Source organism: Mya arenaria, chromosome 5, assembly GCF_026914265.1.
Source record: "Mya arenaria isolate MELC-2E11 chromosome 5, ASM2691426v1".
NCBI lineage: Eukaryota > Metazoa > Mollusca > Bivalvia > Myida > Myidae > Mya > Mya arenaria.
The window spans coordinates 57,355,909-57,368,515 of NC_069126.1; the positions used below are offsets into that span (position 1 = coordinate 57,355,909).

Consider the following 12,607-nt stretch of genomic DNA (forward strand, 5'->3'; position numbering starts at 1 on the left):
CCATGTTGCAACCGTATGATACGGACACGCCCTTTTCCCATACACATTGGGTATATGTATTTTAATTTCTTATAATGCACTTAGCCGCGAAACTTACAAAACACTCTGCCATTCTCAGATATAGTACGAAATGCAATGTTGCCCTTAAAGTCGAATTGAACTACTTGTGTTCGTGGAAAACGTGTTACATTAAAGAATCGATTCCCTTTCTAGTGTTGTGCTAAACACGTATGTGCGCGGCGAAACTTGATTTTGCAGCTTCGTTGCCACAACTTATTAAACGCTCCAGGTAGATAGATATTCAGCACCACATCGTTGGAATGTACAGGGCCACATTGTACATATCACTCATAAGGGAATAGATAATCGGGTTGTTTTGGTGGTATGTTTATTATGTCTACCAACCTTACAACGATAACCATGTATACACAGACAAAAATGAGAAAAGTTTATCCTAAATGAGAAAACTTCTAAGCCTTATATCTGTGGTGAGTAGTAGCAGTAGTAGATTTCACTGCCGCTTTCGCCTGTAGCCTTGTTCCAGTACTGCATTCCTGGGTGGACGGTGCCGATCTCGGAATCGCTCGGTGTCTTAAAATCCTCGTCGTCCCATCTTATAAATTGCTCGGCAACCTGGGAGGACAAATTGGTTACCGTGAAGTGGGGGCTATATTGTCATGTATGTAATAATTATATGCCCGCATTCTTAATAAAAAAATAAGAGTTAAGTCTTAGTTTTTTTCATTGGTTAACTTGTTGCACTGCGTCTTGTAGTAAGTATAGCGAATTGCACGACGGTGATTAAGGTAATATAACGAAATCAACGACGCCCAGTGCATTATATAGTGAGTATACTGTCACGTGGAAGGATCAGGCGAGGCCATTGCTTTAATGATTACACAATATTTTTTAGTTAAGTTACTCTTTTGAGTCTTTTACTTACATTCATATTTACAACTTTCTGGCAGACGTCTCTCTTGTACTGGAACAGGTAGAAAGGTGTGTCTGTCGGCAAAACGATGGCTTCTGTCGGCATTCCATCGGACCTGGAGTTGGAAAATACGACGTCAACACAAAAATAACAGAAACATCTAAGAACTTTAAGAACAGTTTTAGTATTCTTAAAGAATATATTCGATGGGGGAGTTCCAAGTGGAGGCCTAGCATAGGTACGGTGGCACAAGGAGAACGGTTGAAGTGAGGTGTGAGGGGGATTTAACTGTAGCAGAACAGCTGGAGATTACCATCGTCATAGGTGCCGTCGGTGCCGTCTGTTCCGTCGGGAAGCAAACTGTCGGTTATTCAAGGAGTATAATTGGGTGAGAAGCGCGAAGTGTGTGCATAGAAAAATGGACAATGAGGTCGATGGGGGTAGGAGAGTGCATCTGTTGTGGAAAGTGTCTTCGTCACTATCACCCTGCCATGCGTCCACTGAGAATATTCTGACAGAGGTCATTGAAGGGCGTGTTTGACAAAGGGCGGGGGGGGGGACAAGAAATTTCGTATTACCTGCAGCAGAACCTCTGGAGTGTATCTTCATCATAGGTGCCGTCGGGAAGCACACCCTGCCAGTCGTTCCTGTTCATGCTGTCTTCATCGTCCCACTTCACGAAACCCTCAGCGAAGTCTTCAATGTATAAGCCATGATATACCGTATAGTTTATAAAACGTTTTATTATTTATTACTGAGAAAATGCCTAATGTGTTGGTAAATGTCTTTTTCAATATCCATGTACGCGTTTCATAATCGTTTCGTATTTTTGGAAAAAGTGTCTTCTGTAGACTGGGATACCTTGCATATTTGGTTCTCCAACTGATGCTGCTGTTCAAACCATGGGTTTTATAAATCACTGTCTGACATTTCTTTAAGCTCGCCAAATGCCATTGCCATTCTTACCCATATTTTAAGTTGCAATTAGGTTAGTTTTAATGGACTCGCCCACTATTAAGGTAACTTGAGCTATCAATATATATTAAAATCACTTTAGCTTTTAACAAACTACAGAAATATTTTATTTCCTTACCAGCGGGACATGATCCGTATTTAAAGATGCAGTAGTCTCCAGCGGGCCAGTTGCGGTCAAAGTCGGTGGGCTCAGACTCGCCCTTGGTACAGTACTCCAGCTGCATCTCACCGGCCATAAGTTTCCCTATGATTAACGGTTAAGTTTATACTTATTCATTTATTCTCGACTGTGACGCGGAGGGCATCTACACCACTAGACAGATCACTGTCATCCACTTAATAAAGGTCTTGGCGCAATGTTGTGTTGTAAACACCTTTATTCAATTGCTGCTTTTTGTTGTTGTTGTTGTTGGTGAGTTTATAAAGGTCTGCCCGCGCCCTATAATGGCTGCATTATGGCTTGACCCCGTCACATCCCCAAGTGTGACTAAAACAGAATTACTCCCATCGGTTGATGGGATATTCGCCAAAGGAGTCATTTTGTACCCAAAGTGCCGCGAAACCGGTGATGAATGACATCTTGAGTGGTCCCACAGCTCTACACTACTGAATGTTGTTATTGTTGGGGTTATAAAGGTTTGCCTGCGCACTATGGCTGCATTATGATTTGAGCCCGTCACATCCCCTAGTGTGACTGAAACATATTTTTGAGGCCAAAGGAGGAGTTTTATTCCCACCAGTTTGAGGGATATTCGCCAAACGAGTAATTTTGATCCCAAAATGCCGCGGGCCCTTCAATGAATGACACCTAGAATGGTCCCACAGCTCTGACTCTTGGATTTGATTTTATTACTTTGGTCTTATAATGTAGTATAGGAATTGGATAGCACGCTTGCCCTAAAAATATTTAACTACTCTAAATGTGGAAGGATGAGCAAGACTTGCGGGCAGTTCATTGTTAAAAAAGTGTTCTGAGAACAGGACGTTTCGTCCAGTATGCATATACATATATAATTATGTGAACTGCCCTTATTGTTGTCGAATTCCGAGTTGCCTCATTATTTAAATTCTAAAACTTATTCAAGACCAACGAATGCGTTAATATATATATTTTATTTTTTTAACCTGATTGTTTTCTAAATGTACAAGTATATATATACACAATTTTTAATACACAGCATGTAGCCCCCGGTCCAGTGTATGCTTTATTTGCGTATATTTATATTTATTTACTAAATTTGAATATATATATTTTTTTTTAATCAATTAGGCGTGGGTCAAAAGTGTTTTTCATACAATGCACCTGGACCTGAGGCGTTATTAAAACAACACCGCCACCTTGCATAGCATATAACATGCATCATCATGAACTTCTACTGGTACTATGGTTGTGTACAAGCTTTAATTTAGAAGAATTTGTTGTATAATTTTGATTTTATCCCCTTCTGGGCACAATATAATTTGGTTTCGTTTGGCGTTATTTTGTTGAGGTGACCTGCATTTACTAATTTATGCTTAGTTCGATGTGTAACATCAAACTCTGTTATACCTCGTCCCTTCATGTGAAAACGAAAGAAGAAAGGAAAAGAAATGTTTTGTTACCTCAACGTAGAATATACATCATTGAAATAATTTATAACTTCTAAAAGTATTAGAAACCCAAGTAATACGCGTTCATCTCATACCTCCAGAGATGAAGTGTTTGTATACCGGGTTCGGTAGTGTTGAAAAGTCCATTTCTTGAGTATTGTTTTACATTGACCGAACCTGCTCCCAGCTTGGCCTCTGTTGTTATTATTTTATACTATAAGGGAGCAAGTTTGAAGATGTATTTACGCAATGTGTTGTTATTGTTATTTACTGTAAGGAAGCAGGATTTTGACCCGGAGTGCGTACCCTACGGGGTAATGATATGCATCGGGCAATATCGTGTGACACACCCGGGCCTACTCTCCTCGTGTTTATTTTAATTTTATTATTTGTGTATCGCTGCAAATTTGACATTATGTGCGTCCGTACTGGGCACGGGTAACTTACAAAGCTTAAATTTTGTTTCGTTTTATTGTTGGATTGTCATGGACTTTATTCTGCTTTTCAACCTTTTTCTGCTTATTTAACCACGTTTAGAATACAACCTACATTTTCAGCCAATGAAATTGCAGGGAATCATTAAATACTAGTCTTTATCATAAGAATGGTCAACTTTCGAGGTCCGCCTACTGCCACTCATCCGATAAACAAGCTCTGAGTCAGATTTTGCGTTGACAATGTGTCAGCCAATGAGGTTTTATTTTAAGACTTCGCTCACTCCGCCCATTTTTAAACAATAAAACATGACTTTATGTTATCTAATGGTTACTTGGTAAAGAAATAACTTATAAAGTGCTTAAAACACACTACAGAAGGGATACAATTATTCATTTAATATGTTTGCCTCAACACTGTCGCAATAGTACATTACAAGAGCAGTGCTCACAGTTTCAGAGATGTCTTACCCGGATTATTGACCTACCTGCGAAATTGTTGTTGATGGACCAGGCGTTGTCTGGGGTCTGGGTCTCGGTGTCCTGGAGCCTCCAGCCCTCGTACCACGTAAATTCCCCGGTCGGGCACCCGCTCTTTGGCTGAGCGAGTGAATACGTGCCCTTGGGCCAGGTCACGGGGATACACAATGTTGTGGCTAGAAAATAGGAGGGTCAATGGAAGTAACTTGTTTGCAACCATATGTCTAAATCATCACCATCATCATCATCATTATTATCATCGTCGTCGCTATTTTGAAGCTCTTATTTAGTAGTTTTCATTGATACTGGTATTACACACTAAGGAAAGAACCTCCCGGTCAATATTACCCTTCTGGGCCTATAAAACATCTGGTCTCTTCTACACCAGTAAATAACCTTTAAATACACAATACACTTACAGATGGGTGGAACGGCGCCAAGGTAACCGGGTAACTCGGTGATGGCACGCTCCAGGTTTGTGCTCCAGTATGTCAAGGCGGCCTCGGAACTGGGCGGGCAAAGGCCGCGAGTCTTGAGGTCATCGATTGCCAGCCAATGGGAAGAGTTAAGCATGTCGCTGATCACCACTAGCGTGTAGCCTGGGAGGGTTTGGATAAAACAGATACGCTTTATGACATGGGGCGAACCATGATTTCTCAATTTCGAAACCGGGTCACGGAAGTTTTGTTTACTGGTTAGGGACAAATTTTCGTGTGGAAATGAAGGTTCTTGAATAAGAATAACTCGAGAAATACCGAGTGTATTCATATGCAATTTTCAAATTGGTTATCATCTTAACTCGAGTTTTATGAATGGGATAGTTATTGGTACTGTCGAATAAAAGGCACCTAGTGTCATAGACAGTATAACTGTGTGGTTTTGTTTACAAAAGGCAACTTGTATTTAAAAGGGTCGTTGAATTCAATCTGTCATTTGGGCATCATCAAAAAGCAATAATCAAACCGACATTTAAGCCTTGGAAACATCCTCTATACGTTTGTATTCTACAACACATAAACAACCAACCAATGGGTTCCGGGTTGGCCTCACTGCCAAGGGTGAGGGTGTCCTGCAGCACGCCGACAACGTTGCGGTACTGCTGGCGGTAACGGAACGCGTTTAAGTCCACAACGAGGGAGGAGTTGTAGTTCAGGCAAGCTCCACCATTTGTGACGTCACGAGATGACTTGAATGACGTCATTGATAAGGCGTTATATTTTTATTTTTCATATTTCCGTTCTTTTTAGTCCTCTTTAAAGGGACTATACACCAGATTGGCACAAAAACAGTTTTTTTCTGTAACGAATCTCAGGACAATTATTTAATAAAACGTTTTATTCTTTGATATCAAAATTGTAAAAAATACCAAAATGTAAAAAAAAACGGGTTCGAACCGGTGTCGCCAAAATTGCAGTGCAGTGTTGTATCCACTGTGCTACGAAGGCTTACCCTAATCCGTTGGACTATTTCAGCTATATACCTAACTTTCTTTTGGTAATATCACGTGATAACATCGACTAGTCAATTCCGCATAAGAATGAATTCTACTAGGTAGACATGCCTAGTAATATTTTTTAATGGAAAAATACGAAAAAACTGCAAAAAAATAAGTTAATTGTAAGCTATGTGGTATTTCAGTGAGTTAGTTTCAATGCATTGTACACATCGATACCAAGTTTATGTCAGCTTTCGACAATTTTCTCTTTTTTGTTCGCTATTTCATCATACAGTTTACAGGAATGCACTGATATATTGACAGATTCTCCGAGAAGTGTCTACTAACTATTGTATTTGCATCATATTACAAGTTCTTTTGCTCATTTTCTCAAACTCAGACTCGGAAATGCAATTTGTTTCAACGTTAAAACAATAGCATTTATCTTATGGCTATTGACAAAAGATGTTTTTTGTGATAGTAAAAGTTTGTTTAACACTCTTTCAGATTGTGGCCGCTGTTAAGTTATACATGTAGTTCGACTTATACCATTCCAATTTAGGTTACGCATTGTTTAAACAATATGACACTTACGCTATTCATGACGGATTCAACAAACGTTTTCTTCGGGGAAACGTAACGTTTAATGACCTTGCTGCCAGTTTCCACTGCGGTCGTAACATGCTGGAAAGCAAACAAATAATCTAGAACAGTTAAAGTGACACTCGTATTCAAAATCAATACATACACATGTATAACACACATACATTTGAGCGATACGCCTTTACCTACTTACTAAATAATGCATTTGTGGAAAATAGTAATTACTGATAACAATATAATAATCGTGTATTTAATAGCTGAAAACGCAAAAATATTAAAAGATTGGTGAATGCTAAAATATTTACTGCGATCTACTATCGTCTCATAAGGTAGCAATACCGTGTTTTCTGCACATTTCTTTCAAATTAAACACGGTATCCTTCATAAGCAACGTTGTTTTCGACATTTGTTCATCCTTTTAGGTATATTAAAACAATTAAATCTTATAATAGTGCATCTTTAAAAGGATTGATTTATATCTGTATGTAAATGATTGATTGTTAAGATTAAGTCACATCACAATTGCGCTGGCTTCGTTTAGGGAAGCATGTATGCCACACGTATCGAACAAGTACATATTGACTGGTGCATTGCAAACTTTTCGAAATGTCTGGACGAAATATATAAAAACAGTAGTTCTCACTATTTAACCTCAATCCTAATCCTGAACTTTAACACTGCAATCGTATGTCCAGGCTTGTCCGTTTTGCGCAGACGATTAATACGCATAACTCGACCATCATTTGAGCCACAGTTTTGGAATTTATACACATATCAGTTTCTAACACTGGTAACATGTGTACAAACTTTCATGTCAATCTCATAAACTGGATTTGAGTCATGGCAAAGGATATAGTTTTTGCACGATGGCGACAAGCCGAAAACGGCAACACACTCGACTTTTTAATGAAATAGAAACGCGCTAAAACAATTACGATATGGAAATTAAATATTATGTACTGACCGTGCCCCACGTGTTTAGAAAGTTAAAGTAGACTTGTTGGTTGTACTGGAGCGGAAGTGAGCAGACGTCAGCGGCGAACTCGTCCGTGACACCGTAATGATTCGCCTGTGATAGCGCAAGCTTGTAGCGCGCGGCGCCGGATGTGCACGTGGTCTGATCATCCTGGAACACGTAAGAGTCTTGCCCGGTCTGCTGCTGGATGGCTTTGAAACCTAGAAGACGGGGGGATTACATATTCTTTTGTGTATAGGTTTGTAACATGATTTTAATATCCATTGATACGATTACCCATTTCTTGTCAAAAGAAATCACAAACTTTTAAAAGTAATACAAAACTAAAGAAAATCCGGAATGGGCAGTACACGTATCTCTTAATCAAGATACTTGTATCATTGTGCCACAGTGACTTTTAATTGTGAATTACTATAACGTTTTGCCTGACAGATGTATTGACCCTGCTGTACATGGACGTGTTGTCCCTGACAACATACATGATGTGGACAAAGTTTTCTTGACTATCATGGACAATTTTTGAGTTATAGCCAATATTAAAAGTTATGCATTTACAAAGACAAGCTGGACATGTGTTAAGAGTTGATGTTCGCCTGACATTCATTTATATCATAAAAGTAAAAACGTATACTCGCCAGCACTTTGTGTAAACGCAACAGTCTTCAGCGCATCATTGTTTGTTCCTGAAAATGAAATTTCATATATTGAATTCTAGCAAGAATATTTATCATTTACCTATATTTAAGTTAAGATGGACAAGCACATATACTCTTCTGTATTATTGTTTGTATGTGTGGGACAGGGTCTTTTTCTAACGATGCTAAATAAAATTTGAAGGGTTAAAGCGAATATGTTCTAAGTTACATTGCATAAAGAAACATGTGACGTCTTTGAGTTAACCATTCGTTTGTAGTTACCTGAAGACTGTACTCTTTCCAGGAGTTTATTCTGGTAGGACTGTTGGTCGTAGAAGAAAGCAAATTCGTGCGCCTGGCGACACTGATCGTGGTGCTCGTAGACGATTTCCGCTGGAACATCTGTGTCACTGGAGAGCGATAGTACTTTCCGGGTGCTGAGGAGGCCTGGGTCGTCACCGCCTCTCGCCCAAAAGTCTCCGTCGGGATTTCCTTTCAACATATTGTAGCCGACCCCGACGTAGTGGAGGGCTTCCGGTAAAGTGGCTGCCTGACTAACGGCAATCCACATACATGAGCAGACAATTGTTGACCACATCTTCATGACTGGAATTCACAGAAGATTCTAATGACGTTTCAGAATTATGTAAACCGTAATCGATTCACAAATATGAGAACATTGAATGCCTGATAAACCCTTGCGATTGTTCTATTATTTAAAGGGACTGTACACCAGAGGACCAATTTGCAAGAAAAAAAGAAAATTGTCGAAAACTGACATAAGCTTGGTATGTATGTGTACAATGCATTGAAACTTACTAACTGAAGTACCACATAGTTTATATTTTACAAGTTTAGCAGTTATTTCGTATTTTTCCATTAAAAAAGTTAACTGGGTATGTCTACCTAGTAGAATTCATTCCTTATGGCTAGTCGATGTTATCACGTGATATTACCATTTAGGTATATAGCTTAAATAAACTACTCAGTGTAAACCTTCGTAGCTCAATGGATACAGCGCTCGACTGCAATTTTGGCGACACGGGTTCGAACCCGGTCTCCGACACATTTCTTTTTTACATTTTGCTACTTTTTTACAATTATGATATCAAAGCGTTACACATTCTATTAAAGAATTGTCCTGAGACTCATTACAGAAAAAAAAATTGGTGCCAATCTCGTGTACTGTCCCTTTAAATGCAGAAAAAGAAAATGTGAAACTTAGAAAGAAAATAATATATCAATTTCTTTGGCCTCAAAGCGCAAAATATCCATTTCAAGTTCGATTTAATTGAAAAAAGAGCAAATATGCAAACATATAATGTATTTCAGCAAGCTAATACCTTTCAAATGATAACAAAATTATACTGGGTGACCATGCAGGCATCAACATTTAACGTTAAGTGTAATGGAGCTATTGATCAGAGAACTTATTTGTGGGTCGGAATCCTTATGCCCGAGTCCTGATCAGCTAGGGGACCAGTTCATGTGTACATGTTGTATTTATTATAACATCAATTATTTGATAATATTTTTTGAATGAAGGGTTTTTATGAACATACCACGTGCAAACAAAGAATTTGGTTGAAAAAATAATGTCGGAAGAAAGACAATTGATTAAACACACACATAACTGATGTTAACTGACAATACTAAATAAGGCAGCAGCGGTAAAATGGGCAGCCCGATAATAAAACTGGACTAGAATCAATGACAGAAGTTCCCGCTTGTTGGAAACGTTCAACTGGAACTCCTCGGCTAGTATCAAGATATCTCGAAGCCTGCCGGAGATGGCCGAGTTGTTACGATTGGGAAACGTTATCTATTCTTACACATGATTAAGCTTAGGGCAAGAGATTGTTTTATGATAGACAGATACACTGACAGGTAGGCATACCAACAGACACAGACAGTCGAAACAAACAGTCGAAACAAACAGACAGACGGACGGACGGACCGACAGACAGATAGACAGACAGACTGACATAAATACTTATTTCGGCTTGTACATAGCACATCGTTAACACATACTTCACATATTTAATAATTATAATTATATACAAATACTTAGAACATGTTGCAACAGTATGTGATATTATATAAATATAGTAATATAGAAGACGTTCACATGTCAAGCAAAACAACTACGACAAGCATTTGGCGTAATCTATCTATAATGCTGCTATACAGTTCTTGAATACATTTTTAGTGATATTGAAGGATGTACATAGCGTTTCGAATAATTACAAACACTACAAAACCACTACAGTTAAGCCAGGACGGCACCAGGAGCTATGGTAATCATCAAGAACGTCAACATACTATTAATTAAGTGATATTTAGACACATTACAAAATCAAAGTTTCGCGTTAACACAATTAAGTTATAAATAGAAATGGGCAGAAATAGACATTAAGGCGTTTAAATGAAAATGCAGTTTATGAATCATACAAGACATGCAGATGCATGTTTTCATCAATGGAATGCAATACAAGATAGAAGGAATATACAAGCAAACAGTTATTACTGTAATTGTTATGGTCTGTGGTAGTTCGGTGTACAGTGAACATCTAAAATCAAGGCGGGTTGAAATTCCATTCGTTTTCCGAATGTTGCCAAACGGTTATATTTATTTATGATTTTAGCACTCTGGACTCGTTGTACAAGTCTTGTTGTGTTGTTCAATTCGAACGAACTCTAATGGGCCAAAAACCAAACTATTTGACAAAATCTCACCTATTCAATATGGCATTGATATTGAGGATAAGTGTTTGTTTCAGTGCGTGTTAAGGTCGTGATGATTAAATTCACCGAGTGAGCATCAACGGTTATATTTCACGAGTAACGCACTTTTGGGGGTGAAATATATTGGAAACTTACAGTGAAACAAACAATTTATATTTTTATTATAAGCCGAACAGTGGTATTAAAAAAACAACTGTGTTTTTTTTTACAAACGCACCAAGAGTATGCGCATGTAATGTCATTTCAGAAATGACGTCGTTGATTTTGTGTCCCAGTTCTGTGCGCTCTGGCCCCAATTTCTCGAAAGTTCTTAAGCCTAACAGGCTTAAGTCACTTATTTCAATTAGCCAAAATACATACTGAAAATGGATTTTGATAAATGAAAAATGATTTATTCTGATAATCATACAGATTATTTCTACATCATTAAAAAAATTCTTGAAGACGTAAATATAACACATTTTATAGAACAACAATAATAGTGAGATTAGCTTAATCCTGTTATATGGGACTTAAGAAGTTTCGAGAAATTGGGGCCTGGTGACTAATTTGGATAGCAGAAAGGGCTAATATTCTAAAAGAGTGAAACATATCAAAACATAGAAATATCGTTTTAATTAAACTGAGAAATCTTAATAAATTATTGGAAAGCATATAACAAATTGAAAGTACAATCATACAAGTCCATAACAGCCTTATATGGACTCATTCACGTTTGATAGGTTCAGACGTCGAACAAAATAAGTTCGTGTGAAATGTGAACAAAACGCTCGTTACAACCATTAAACATCATCAACATTTCAAGTCATAGCTATATTGTTGACACTTATTTAAAATTGAGACTTAATGCACTATTTTGCCGGAAAGCGTTAGCAACGCTAAAAAAATGTAGTTATTTCGGACTGTGATTTGCAACACTCCGGTCAAATAAGTATATGACAGTTGCTGTTTGCTGTTTGTTCTTAAAAATAAGTAAATTAACTCAATTTCATTAAATTTAAGACAAATCGTTGCCAACATAAAATATCTTAGTGAATCCTCCTTAAAAAGCTTTATAGTACTTGTAATGAAGCTTTGAAAAACATTTAATTTGTAAACTATAAGCATGCACAATATTCATTGATAGTGTTAAGTTTGAACTTTTTTCTGCGTTCGCTTTTCGAATATTTGATAAGTCTTTGTTCACACAAAGTAGGGGTAGTAATTAAACGAGACGAACGACACTTTAACTGTTACACGAGATGGAAGTGCCCTTAATCACTTTGAACGATTAAACCGCGCATTCAGCAAAACCAATCTGAGTGTTGACATTACCAAACCGTATTTTTTGCAGTCTGTATAACGTTATCAAGTAGCGTATGTGCAGATTCCGTCAATGGTCCCCTGTAACCAGCTAACCAGATAATGCAAGTTATGGCGGAGATTTGAGTTTGTCAGATAACCTCTACTGTCTATCATTGTTTGAAATTAGATTTCATTGCGAAGAAAGGTCACACTTAAGATATGGGTCAAACTGCACAAAGTGTGCCGTCCTAACCCGCAAAATATTTCATTCACTACACTGCAGAATTCTGCAAAATGTGCACTCTTTTCGACCTGAGACCAAAAAAGGCATATCATTCCTACTAGTTTTTAAAAGCGAAGTATAACATGCCATTTGAATCAGATTAAGTCGTTTGTACTACACTCTGTCCATAAATATGTACCATTGCATTATCGATTTACTCTGTCCATTCATATGTGCCACTGCGTTATCGATTTCCTCTGACCATTCATATGTACCATTGCATTATCGATTTACTC

General features: G+C 37.9%; 1 protein-coding gene across 1 annotated transcript; it reads right to left on the reverse strand.

Annotated features, from left to right (window-relative positions):
• Positions 1 to 371: 371 nt before the first annotated feature.
• On the reverse strand, positions 372 to 8,661 carry LOC128233500 (uncharacterized). Its single transcript, XM_052947199.1, has 11 exons — positions 8,342 to 8,661; positions 8,060 to 8,107; positions 7,413 to 7,624; positions 6,440 to 6,529; positions 5,437 to 5,596; positions 4,830 to 5,009; positions 4,419 to 4,586; positions 2,025 to 2,150; positions 1,510 to 1,627; positions 944 to 1,046; positions 372 to 633 (listed from the first exon to the last, which is right to left on the reverse strand). The coding sequence occupies exons 1-11, from the start codon at positions 8,655 to 8,657 to the stop codon at positions 478 to 480; spliced, it is 1,677 nt and encodes a 558-aa protein (XP_052803159.1). The 5' UTR covers positions 8,658 to 8,661; the 3' UTR covers positions 372 to 477.
• Positions 8,662 to 12,607: the final 3,946 nt, after the last annotated feature.